Source organism: Cygnus olor, chromosome Z (assembly GCF_009769625.2).
Source record: "Cygnus olor isolate bCygOlo1 chromosome Z, bCygOlo1.pri.v2, whole genome shotgun sequence".
Classification (NCBI taxonomy): Eukaryota; Metazoa; Chordata; class Aves; order Anseriformes; family Anatidae; genus Cygnus; species Cygnus olor.
This window is the reverse complement of record NC_049198.1, coordinates 76615743-76628876: the sequence shown is the minus strand read 5'-3', so window position 1 is coordinate 76628876 and position 13134 is coordinate 76615743. Positions and strand designations below refer to the sequence as shown.

The following is a 13134-nucleotide window of genomic DNA, read 5'->3' as shown; positions in this document are numbered from 1 at the left end:
TTTAGCTGTCTCGTCTGCCACTAATTTCAGGAAATGTACCAGTGGCTCCTTAACCTTCCTCCTCCATCTGCCTCACCTCCTACTTCCAACCTTCTTGGGCTTTCTCATTGTCCTTTTATCGCTCGACCTGCTACGGTGGCTCTGCTCATCAGAAGCCCCACAGAACTGAGATAGAAACAGAAATTCTCTGCCTCTTCTTCTGCTGAGCCCTTGCCTTCAGCTCCCTGCCAGCAGCACAGCTCTGGGTTACATCCCAAACTAATCAAGCACAGTTTTTTGTTTCATGCTTCACTCTCACCTTGCTCTGCATGCTAGAACGCTTCCCTGCCTCTCACCCATGGAGAACTGCTGCTGTAATGAGAAAAACCTGACAGTTATACAGTATAAATAAAATGAGGAACAGTGCATAAATAAAAGGTGTCCACTGCTTCCCAGATGCAACAGAACAGTGATGGGATGTACCCTATGCTACACAATCCATATACCACTGAATCCAATAGCATGACACAAAAGAACTGTGTGTAGAGCTAAGTAAAATAAAAACTCCTGATCCTATACTTGAATTAAGAGACAATTACTACAGAGGCTTTGTTACATTTTGGTTTTGGAAGACATTTCCCTAGCACCCCTTCGGTTGCCAAACAGTATTAAAAAAAAAAAAAAAACCCTCCCGAGATGCTCAGAAAGCACAAAAAGCCCTCCAAGAAAAAAAATCTAGGGAAAAGGTACAGAGAACCGGCTGTGGCTTGAACAAGACAATGCAAGTAATTCCCAGTCCTCTGAATTCACAAAATATCCAAACATGAATTTTGTAAAGTCTTTGCCACTGCTTACTAATAAATGGAGATACAGAAAAGGAATTAATTGATCAATGGTTGGTTAAGTTTTATATGTAGAAAAGGTTGATGCAATTTATCTATGAAATAACCACACAAAATCCAGTAAGCAAGCCACGGGCAGAATATCCTTTTGTGTGTGTAGAAGTATGGGAGAATATTTGCATACATCTGCATAATTTTACAAAAAACAGGAGGACTGGATAACAGACCAAATGTTTCAGAAAAAAATCATTCACAACTCTACGCAGAAGTACAATATGATTCCTGAGCTGATTAGCAAAGATTGGATAAATGTACATTGTTTCTTGAAACTACTGCAGAAAAGAAAGCTGTGCGCTCTGTAACTGGAAGTCCACAGAAGAAACCCTTGCCCATACATCTGTTAAGTAACTACAAATGAGAAAAATTATATATATGCTCCTGCTTGGGCAATGCCAGTAACCTTTAACAGAAAAGGGTAAAATTTTAAATATTCTCTGTGTAGAGACTACACAGTCAACTTCTTAAAATACATGCAACTGTAACATCTCCACATCAGCATCAATATTCCAACCTAAGGAAAGTATAAACCTATAAAAGCCCAACTACTACTTGAGGATGAACAAGAGTTACTATTTCAGTTCAACAACAAAAGAAAAGGAAACACTAACAAAACATACAAAAATAAATAGGTTATTGAAACTTGAAGATGAGAATCACTTTTCTTAGGGTTTGATCATCTGTGGCTGTTTCACAGTGATGGCAGCTCAGCACTACCACGCTGCTCTCTCATTCCCTCTCCTCAAAAGATCACTGGGAAACAATAGGATGAAAAAGGGCTCGAGGGTTGAAGTAAAGACAGGGAGGATCACTCACCAGCTACCATCACACGCAAAACAGACTCAGCACAGGGAAATTAATGTAATTTATTACCTATCACTAGAAGACTAAGAAACTAAAAGCAAACTAAAACCATCTTCTCAGCACCCACTCTCTTCCACTTTCTCCCCCCAAAGCAAGTGGGGACTGGCAGCTGCTGTCAGTCCCTGACGCTTTGTCTCCACCGCTCCTTTACGGTCCCTCTCTGCCCCTGCTCCACGCGGGGTCCCTCCCACGGGATGCCGTCCTTCCCAAACTGAGCGTGCGGGGGCTGTCCACAGGCAGCAGCTCTTCAGGATCTCCAGCGGCGGGTCCCTTTTGGAGCAGCTGGAGCTGGCTCCTCTCTGACATGGGGCAGCTGCTGGGCTCTGACCACAGAGGCCACCCTTGCAGCCCCCTGCTACCAAAACCTTGCCACAAAAACCCTGTACCATCATCAGAAGAATCAGGCCTTTAACTGAGCAGAACCCTGTCTGGGTACATTGAGTGTCCTTCTTCCCTCAAATGGGCCTGTAGCTTTCAAGTTTACTTAGCAGCACTGGTTTGTATACAATTATTAACATATACAAATTAATGTAATAGAGAGATAACTTCAAAAGGAAAGTGTACACGTTGCGAGCAAACTGATTAAATATTTAAGCAGCACTATTAGATATGCTAGAATTTTTAAAAGGCAAGTTCTTGAGCTTTTGCTACAGAAATTAGGAGATCTGCCTACATGGAAAGTAGTGAAATATTCTATTTTACCCACTTAAGGATTTCTTGTGCTTTCCTTTAAAACCTTTGCTATTAGCTACTGCCACTGATGTGACTCCATAGTACTTCAAGTAACAATTTTCAGCAAGTCCCATAACACTCACCCTCAACTATACCATCAGCATATTTACACACATACAGAATCATTTTTGTTGGAAATGACCATGGGGTTTGTAGCTGCCATGCCCCCCAGTGCTCCTCAAGCAGGGTCAGCTACAGCAGGCTGCTCCCAGCCACATGCAGCTGGGTTACAAGTACCTGCAAGGATGGGGACTCCACAATCTCTCAGGGCAATCTGTTACAGTGTGTCCTGGTTTCTGTTAGGACAGAGTTAATTTTCCTCCTAGTAGCTGGCAGGGTGCTATGTTTTGGATTAGGATGAGAAGAGCGCTGATAACATGCTGATGTTTTAATTGTTGCAGAGCAGTGCTTACACCAAGCCAAGGACTTTTCAGCTTCTCACTCTGTCCTGCCAGCGGGCAGGCTGGGGGTGCAGCAGGAGCTGGGAGGGGACAGACCCAGGACAGCTGACCCAAACTGGCCAAAGGGGTATTCCATACCATCTGACGTCATGCTGAACAATGTATAGGGGTGGCTAGCCAGGGTGGGGGGGGCCGGCTGCTCGGGGATAGGCTGGGCATCGGTCAGCAGGTGGTGAGCAATTGCATTGTGCTTCACTTGTTTCGTACACATTATTATTAGTAATACTATTATCATTGTTATTATTATTTTCCTGTCTTAATAAACTGTCTTCATCTCAACTCACAGGCTTCACTTTCCCATTTCTCTCCCCCATCCCAGAGAGGGAGGGGGAGGGTGAGCAAACAGCTGTGTGGTATTTAGCTGCCAGCCGGGTTAAACCACAACACAGTGTTTGACTACCCTCACAACTAAAAAAAAAAGTGTTTTTTTTTTTCTGTATTTAAATGGATTTTCAAGTTTTTTCATTCATTCCCACTGAGTCTTGTCCTGTGAGTGGGCAGCGCTGAGGAGAGCCTTGCTCCCCCATCCTCATCCCTTCCCCATCAGGTACTCATACACATGGATAAGATCCCTCTGAGCCTCCTCTTCTCCAGCCCAACCCATCACCTTGGTGTCCCTGGACTGGCCTCACTGCTCTAAGCCCAAGTCTCTCCCACTGGGAGCCCAGCACTACACGCAGCACCTTAGATGTGTCTGAGCAGCACTGAGCAGAGGAAGAAATCACCTCCGATGCGCCTCACAGTGCCACCCAGGACACTGCTGTTCACCTGTTTTGCTGCCAACATGCACTTCTTGCTCCTGGTCAGCTCGCTGTCCGTCAGGCCCACTCGGTCCCAGTGTGGCTCTGCAGAGCTGCTTGCCAGGCAGTCAGCCCCCAGCATGTAACGATGTCAGTCAGTCCTCTACGGGGCTAGTAGCTTTGTGCTGCCTCTGCTGAACTTCAAGAGGTCCCATGGAGCCCAGTTCTCCAGCCTGTCCAGGTCTCTCCAAATGGCAGCCCACCCACCTGGTGCATCAGACATCTCTCCGGGTCCGTATCGGTTGGGAACTTGCTGATGAGGGCTCACCCTGTCCCATCACTGAGGTTGTGTGTGTTCAAATGCTACAGGCCCTGGGAATCACCACCAGTGCCTGGCCTCCAACCCAACCCATCACCACCACCCTCTGGGCCCAGCCTCCCAGCTGGTTTCCAACCCACCGCACTGCCCCTGTAGCTAACTCGCACACCACCAGCTTGTCTGCAATGATGTTACGTGAGACAGCGTGAAAAAGTCACATTAAAGATGAGATAAACAATATTCACTCATCTTCCCCCGTCACCATGCCAGGGACCTCACTATAAAAGGCCACCAGTATAATCTCCCCCTCAGCAATCAGCGCTGACCTCTCCCCATCACCTTCAATACAAAACATAATACAAAGACAGATTCAGCTTAAAAAAAAAAAAAAAAAAAAACTTTTCTTCCATTCCAGAACAACAGAGCAGGTATTTTAGATAACAAATAAAGACTACTGAAGACTGTCTGCAAGTATACAGAACAGTATTAGGACCCTGACAAGCATCTGAGTGACAGTAACATCTTACTGGTGCTGAGCGTACTCTGGCAGAAGGCAGAGGAATGCAGAATTGTTCCACAGGGATACTTCTACAAAGCACAAGGGCCACATTAAAACACCTTCTCCTCCCTCCAGCTGCACCCTCCAGTGAGATACATACCAAGACTTCACTGTTTTTATTAAATGAGAAAGGAAGATACAGGCAAAGTGGAAAACTACTGTATGAGCCCTAAGAATTTATGGCTGAACCTACAGATGGGGCCCATCGCCGAAGAGACCCATGCCCCACTGGTAAGTTGGTGTTTCCCCCCACTGCCACCAGACATTAAAACAAAAGGTGAGGAGAACATGGTGCAATACTGTGCTCCTCAAAAGGGCAGGACAGTAGATGGAGCGCACAAGTCCCACACTGGTATTCTCGGAGTCAGTATGTGACAAACAAAAACTAGATAAAGTGCTGGTCAAGAAAGCATTCACTCCTTAGATGAAAGGACAGCATCCGATGTTAGCTAGAAGTACTGAAAATCCCTCCTCAGACTTTCACTAGCACCAAATGCTTTCCCACTTCTGTTTTTCTTCATCTGAAGATTCCTTCAATATACGTACCTATCATGTCAGTGCACTTACTGCTTTGCTTCCTATATATGGTTAGGTGCAATTTTGTTCTGCTGCTCTTCACCGTGTATTTCTAACGCCACATACTCAGCCAGAGATAAAGCCAGACTTCTCTTCAAGTCTATTTTGTAAGCGACCCAATCAGTACGCTAACCAGCTTCTTTATGTAATTAATTTCTTTATCGACTTCTGCTCCCTGTGGAAGGGGAACACCTTGTTTTCTGAGAGAGGAAAAGTTTACCTGCTAACAGCATTAACTGCTAAACAGAAAAGAACTTCATATGCTAAAATCAAGTTTCATCCCATTTCATTTTTTATTGCTTATATAGAACCTAACTGCATATGCCAATGTTATTTCCCCTCAGCTCTCACTGCAATAGACTTATTCACTGGAATGGAAAATGATCCTCAACCATTATTCAGGGAAAGAAAAAATCTTTTCTTATTAGTTACTCAAATAAACAAATATTGCACAACTCTGGGCTTGCCACCTTTGACAGACTTACCTCAAGAAACTATAATTCACACCACGTTCAGACAAAAATATTCTTTCATGCAGTCTTTGCTTGCAATGCTATTTCTCTACCCATCTCTCTGTTTGCAGCTTTTTCTCCCTAATATATTGCCTCAACAGATACCACGAGCTACTCTAAGAATACATCTGCTTTGGGTAAGATTTTGTTTTAACCAGACAGTATTTTGACAGCCTGTTTCATTTTGTTAGGTTGATGGCTTTCAATTTCAACTTGTTTCCATTTAAAACTGCTAATCGCTGCTTTAAAAACACCATATGAAAATGTGAATTTTGTTGAAACATCCAAGAACTGCTTCTGCTACCTTAATGGAACACTAAGATCCCAAATAATCCTGCCGACTAAATATTCAGTCAAATGCCTGAATAACTATAAAGTATTTCACATACTTGTGGTTTTTTTTTTTACTAAATTAAGCAGCATTCACTCATTAGTTTTGAAGGCCATTTCCTTGCACCATTTCAGATCGCCATCAGTCTGTCGGTGAGCTTTGCAGATGGGGAAGAAAGCGCAGAAAAAAAAAAAAGAACAAAAACACAGAATTGCCCATTTTATTCCCTAGCATCCTGTGCTTCCCACCCAGCATTAAACTACAATATAAACACGCGACTGCCATACTCCAGAAAAATGAACACCCCCCCACACACACACACACTGAACAGACAAGTCTCGAATCAACTCCAATCGGGATCAAAGAAGATAAATATCAACCCTACTTGGGAATTTTGAGCTTCTGAATACAGTGAACCTGTTACGTGCTGACAATCTCCTCCCAGTGCTAGAAAATTAAGGAAAACACATTAAGAGAAGACATATTCCCCTTCTCCTTAGGTATGTGGAAGAGAAAAGAGGAAATTAAGTGTATTAGGTGCTTGCTAGCAAAGACGAACACATCCTGACTGCTCTGAACAAACTATATTTACAGCATCCTGATGGGAAGTGCAGAACTTGCATCTGCTTCATTTCCCATCTCTTCAGGTTAGCTACTGTAAAAACCAGCATGACAAGTATACGGTGTTTAAAAACCTAATCTACAAAAAATATCTGGTCTGTAACAACTTTATGGCCTAAAACTTGCAAACTGGGAATTCACTCAGATTTTTTTTTTTTTAATTTGCTAAACAAATTAGGAGATAATGTTATAAAGTTCTGTGTAAGTTCACACAAAAAGCTTCATTTCATTTTATGCATGAAGACCCAATTTCAGACCAGAGTACAAACTAGGAAACACTAGAAGCGACTTTTACCAGATTTTTTTGTTTCGAGTCAGTAACCAACAATTCAGTAAATCCTGAAATGTGATGCATGTCCAAGGGAGGGCAAAGCGGACTAGTTAGTGGTTATTGTTGTGAAATAAAAAGAAAATGTCTTTTTGTTCTTGTACAGGAGATAATGCTACACAATGCAAAGCTAGGACTGAAGAGCACTCCCCATTTTCTGATGTACACACATTATCCTGTAAGCAAACAGGACAAAGAAACAAAATTGTTTGACAGAATCACAGAATCATCCATCAGGCCAACCATGTATGCCTCCCATAAAAGCTGAATGAATTAGGAGGAAGTGGGAAAGGGTGGAGCTGGTAGTCGTATTTAAACAAATGGAACAGCAGCTTTGCAATCGTATCCAACTGGAGAAATTTAATCTACGTTACAAATTCGATCGTTGTTCTTAAAAATTTGTACTGGACTTTTCCTTACATAAGATTGTAGATAATGCTGAGCTCTGTTTTGGTAATACACTAAGTGTTCAACTCCACAGAAGCAAACAGTCTGGCTACAAACACAGGGCCCTTCCAAAATAAAACAGCACTGAGAGGATGCATTTTACTAGCAACATATTGCCAATGTAAATGGCTTACCAAAGAGTGGTAAAAACTAACAACTGCAGACAAGATGAATGAAAAAGGCCAACTATATTAAATCAACCCACTTCAGATTTTGTTTACTGAGAAGTCACATACCAAAGATAAAGTTACAAAGAAAAAAACAGTTTATTACAGCAGTAAGTGCTTCCAATTAATCTTTAAGTACTTTATTTCTTAGATTTCCTCTCTGTTAAGGATTCTCCTAGGGCAGAACGCTCAGCTACTGAATGCCTGGCGCTGCAGAGATTTCAGTGCCCCTTTTGTGTCAGCAAGGTAAGCAGTGCTGTTAACGAAAACAAAATCAGGGTCTCTGCAGTCCTCCCCGAGCATGCACTTGTCAGAATGCTAACATCCTCTTTTACACAAGTTCACCATCACACCAGCACGTGAGTCACACGGCAATATTCCGACAGCAAAACCTGCTCAAATTTGTCCAGGTCATAGCAGCTATTCAGCATCAAACGGGTGATTACTTATAAATAATTACCCCACTCTCTAAAGTTACTTCCAAAATAGCCTGCTTTCTCTCTGGAACACAGACGGGTCAAACAGTAGCAGCAGCCTGATCTTTCAGAGAGAAAACCAGAAGCGCAGAATTCTGTCTCTCGCTGACTTGATAGACAAAGTAACTTCACTTTTATGCGCTTCTATTTCCCTCCTTACCCTTTGTCAAAACTGCCTAATCGTATTCTAGCCCATTAGTGAGGCCCGCAAGTTAAAGACTATTCAAACACTGTCTTCACAAAACAAGGCCTTACGTTTGCAAACTTCCATAAAAAAATGAAGGAATTAAAAGAACAAAGGAAGTCTGTCAAGGTTAGAGAAAGAAATTTAAAAGGAATCCTTTAATATTACATTTTATGCCCTCCTCACGACTGCAACGGCTCCTGAAATCTCGGAAATACCCGAAAGTACAAAAGTTAACTCCCTGATAGTGGGGTCACAAGAGAAGGTAAAAAAAGAACCCAAATTCACATTGGTTTTCAGATTACCCTTCTGACCTGTATCCTGAATCCATCTGCCAGCCACCACCTTGCAATCCTAAATCGTCTGCTACAGTTACTGAAACTTCAGGAATAATATATTTCTAGGCACCACTGAATGCTTTTAAGCTTCCAAAGCAATTTCATTTTTTAAATAACAAGATACCTGCTAAGAGGACCATTTTCTGTTCGAACACAGGGCTTGCAGTGCTTTACAAAAACTTGCAGACTTCCTACACTTAAAGCCAGAGGTTGTGCTTAGAATACTCACTAATTACATGAGCTCTACATAACATTATCGAATCCTGTATTTCACACAGTATAAACACAGAACCGCTCTAAGTGCGAAATTCCCTGTGTTACTGCTCTGCAGGATCCTGGTTAGCCCTAATGGAAGGATGAGGGTAATGAAACCTAACCAGAGATTTACCTGATTTTCTTCTTAACCTGCCTCTCCTCTCCGAACACAACCTTACTAGGAACAACTTCGAGTTGGCTGAGCAGCAAAGTAAGCTGGGTTTATAGAAACACACGGTCCAGTAGTACTTTAAAACAGTGGAAGGCTCATTTCAAAAACATGTTTCGACGGTGAATTTACACCCCTCCAGAGGAAGGACAAAAAAGGCTAACACGTGCACACCACTTTGGAGGTGCTTGTGTATGAGGGGGGAAAGCTGGATGTTAGGAACTGTGCTTTAGGGGGGGGGGGGGGGGGGGGGGGGGGGGGGGGAGAGGGATATGGCATGCTAAATGATTACAGGGTGGAAGAATTACTTCGCACCACGTGTTGAGATTTGGTTTAAAGAAAAAAAAAAAAAGTATTGGTTGATGGTGTTCTGAGGAAGATCGCCGTGCTCTCTGCCTGGAAAAACAAAGGTGTTGCTGCTGGATGCTGTCCTGGGGGAGCCCTTAGAGCCCGGCCGGGGGCCCCGCGCCCTCGGAGGGACAGAAAAAGGGGCCGGGGGGGCGCAGAACCGGGCCGGGCCGCCGTGGGGGCGGCTTTCCGCCGGGTCGCAGCTACTCACTGGTTGGTGGGGGGCGCGTTGAGCGGGATGGCCACCTCCTCCTCCTCGTACTCCGGGCCGTCCAGCGAGTCGCCTTCGTCCACCGCCCCCAGAGCCCCGGCCAGGGGCGGCGGCGGCAGCGGGGGGAAGGCGGCGGCGGCTGCGGCACCGGGCTCGGCCGGCTCCGTGCCGGGTGCGGGCGCTGCCGGAGGGGCGGCAGGCCCCGAGCCCACCGCCATCAGCCCCAGCGCCGAGCACAGAGGGGGCACGGCGCCCGGGAAGGGGCCCTGCGGGCACGGACCCTTGGCCCGGCACGGCCCCGCTTCGGCGGCGGCGGCAGCGGCCGAGGAAACCGAACCGCCCTCCTCAGCCCCGGCCTCGGCCGCCATCATCGTGAGCCTCGCCCCCCTCCGGCCGGGGGGAGGCGGCGACAAAAGGGGCCCCGCAGCCGGGACCAGCCCCGCCCCGGCGGGGCGAGGCGAGCCGAAACTTCCCCGGCGGAGCCGAGCCGGGAGCAGGAGCGGGGATGGGGCAGGCAGGCAGGGAGGGCTGCTCAGGGAAGCTCCCCAGAGCTGCGCCACCGCCGCCGCTTCATTCCCCCCAACAGCCCCAGCTCCCTCCCCTTCCACAAGCCCTCACCCCGCCCCCCCCCCCCCCCGACGGACGGACGGACGGACGGACGGACGGACAGCGAGAGCGAGCGCGGGGCGGGGGAGGGAAGGAGGGAGGCGGGCATGGGCATGGGCGCGGTGCGCATGCGCCCCCCTCCCTCAGCGAGCGCGTGCGCGGGGTGTGCGTGTGTGTGTGTGTGTGAGGGACGCTTCGCACAACAATAAAAATCCTCCGAAACGGCTGAAATTAATAAATTATAAAATAAAAATATTATGTAGTTATTATTTTTTTGGGAGGGGGAAAGGTAGGTTCTGCTGCTGACCGGGTTGGAGCGGCCCGACCCGCCCCTCCGCGCCGTGAGGAGGCGGCGGGTAGGCGCTGAGGGCGGCCCGCCGGGGAGGGGGTGAAAGAGGCGGAAAACAATAAAGGATTTAACCGAAATGATAAAAAAAAAAAATAAAGGGCCCGACCGCGGGGAGGGGGCGGCAGGTAGTGCTGGGGAGCTGGGGTCCGCCGTGAGGGGCGGCGGGGTGAGTGGGGGGCTGCCCGCCGGGGGGCCTGCTCGCAGAGGTTGGTTTTCACAGAAAAGAAAAAAAAAATCCTCTTGGATCCTCTACAGAGATCGGGATTTCCAGCAATACGAACAAAAAGTGCTTAGTAGAGTCTGCAAGGCACTGCACACGTTGTAGGAGTTGCAGCACCGTTGATACTAAAAGGTATTTACTCAGCACTTTCCTGAAGTTATACTTTATTTATTTTTTTTCCTTGCCACCCAAGCCCACAGCCTCTCACACCCACAAGCCTATCTATCTTCGTCATTAATGGTGCTGCTAACTGCGGTGGGCTTACTTGGCGCTTCAGATTCACAGCACAGGAAAGTACCTCTGTGATCAAGAGGACGTTGTGCGACAAACATTACCAGGCACTGTAATGTGTAGATATCTTTTGATTTTTTTTTCTTTGATTTTTTTTTTCTCCCCAGTAATAGAAGAGCTGACAAATAGCAGCACGTTGACACTTGTATGTCTCTCAAGAGTTCTCAGAAGGCATCTAAACATTCAGGTTTTCAAAGCTTTGCGTTACCCAAAAGTATTAAGTGAATTTCTCCTGAGGCCACTAAAACAAACTACTGCTCCCACTTTCACAGCTCTCCCGCCAACCTCTTTTTATCTGCTGAAATGAAGTTTTGTATCTTGCCTTCTAAAGGCAAAATTTGCTTCCAGTTAGACCACTAATATCAGTGGAATTATGCTGGGTTTGTGCCCAGTGTCAGCACAGGAGCTGGCTCTAGCCCTCATTTTACAGAATTGTAGCACATTTATACCCTGCTGTTTCCCTGTTTAAGAAATTGCAGTTTCAACACCAATCTCTTACAATTTTGATTTTTGCATTGCAGCGTTTCACTATTGTGTATGTAATTCCAAATAGTCTTGAAGCCTACTGTCTCTGCGGGCTTCCATTCTGTTTGCTTTCCCTCGCAGATCTTTAAATAAAATGATTTTAGCACAGTCTTGTTGCTGTTGTGAAGTGATATTCCTAAATATAGAACTGCAGTGTAAATATTTATAAGATTGCCTTAATGAGGCTGGCTTTTCTGGGTGCCATAAAGGGCAACAGCATGTGTGCATGGGTGTGTGGGGACTAGGACAGCTGTCCTAGGAATTTCCTGCAGGAGGGGGTAATCTAACTGTAGCACTCCTTCAAGAGATTTATTTTGGGGAGAGCAGTTTTGAACTTGGCAAGGATTCCACAGAAGGAGAACTTCATGTAAGATCAGCCGAGTTGTTGCATCTCTGCCGCTGACAAACTGCTGCTTTTCACTTCGCAGGCGAGGTTGTCTGTCCCAGGTCGCTTGGTGCTGCAGTAACACACACAGCTTCCTGCATTTGCTTGTAAGGAAAGTTGATTTCCAGGCTTTGGTGCGGCGTTATTTAAATATATTTGGGTGAGGGAATGAGTGTAATAGTATTTTTCCTAATGCTTCTTGTGCATTTACAAACCTGTTGTTCTGAAGCTCTGGTATAAATGATGCTAGGATGGTTACTTCTTCCTGCTGAGAACGGTGTCAGGCTGGATTCTCTGAGTAGTGTATTTGCATACACCCTAGAGTCAGTTTGTAAGATGGCAAATCTGGAAATACACACAATTTTTTTTCTCTGCTGGTTGTTGGGTCTGGTATCCCTTAACCCTGGTCTAGTCTTGAAGTAGCAGAGCACAGGTCTATTAGGGCTTTTCTGGTCTAAAGACCAGTATGTAGAAAGGCCAAAACTGACACATAGCAAAATGCATTGCTGCACACATGTTGATGCTGCCATTCATTATTGGGGATGCTCCCCGGTAGTACTCCCTCTCCCTGTTCACTTACTTTTTTGTTTACAGTAGATAAAATTATTAGCAGAGGATCCTGCCTGTGAAGAACATACACAGTGTCTGCCTGTGCTCCTAAATAAAACAGAGTATTGCCGAGTGCTGAGATGAGATGTCTGTACAGCGTAGCCTCCTCTTCTGTCACACCTCCAAGCATGCCACTAGGCAGTCCCAGGAGCTGGTCAGCATCCGAGGTGCTGCAGGGACCTTTCCCAGCTGGCAGCTTGCATGCAGCCCCCCTGGCATTGAGACCAAGAAAGTTCCTCTGCAGCATCAGTGGCATGCCACCCTGTGCCAGCTGGCTTGAGAGCCCACGAATGTGCGCAGAGCCACTTAATTTGCTAGCGTTGTGTAGATACAGACATACATTGCTGTTTTTTTATTCATGGTAAGAGGTGCTCAAAGTCTTTCATAGATCCAGTTTATACTGCAAAGATTGTGGGATACAAAGCCCTATCTTCAGATGCAGTAACAGATGAATTCCAGTGGCATCAAGGACCTCCTTTGAATTATGTTACCTAATCTGCATCCCATGTTTATAAAAGCTGCTTGTGCACTACCACGCATACACAAGTGTGGCTTGTTGTGGTAACACGTACACAGGAGTAGTGGCAATGGTGTCACGTTGTGGTCAGCTGAACACATGGTTAAATCCTCAAG

The 13134-nt window shown here is 45.9% G+C and overlaps 1 protein-coding gene across 1 annotated transcript in view; it reads right to left on the bottom strand.

Moving 5' to 3' along the window:
* Positions 1–10023, bottom strand: part of RASA1 (RAS p21 protein activator 1) — a 63454-nt gene extending 53431 nt beyond the window's left edge. The window contains exon 1 of the mRNA XM_040540623.1: positions 9517–10023. Within this exon, the coding sequence (XP_040396557.1) occupies positions 9517–9887 (371 nt within the window). The 5' untranslated portion in view covers positions 9888–10023. The remainder of the gene's footprint in view (positions 1–9516) is intronic.
* Positions 10024–13134: the final 3111 nt, after the last annotated feature.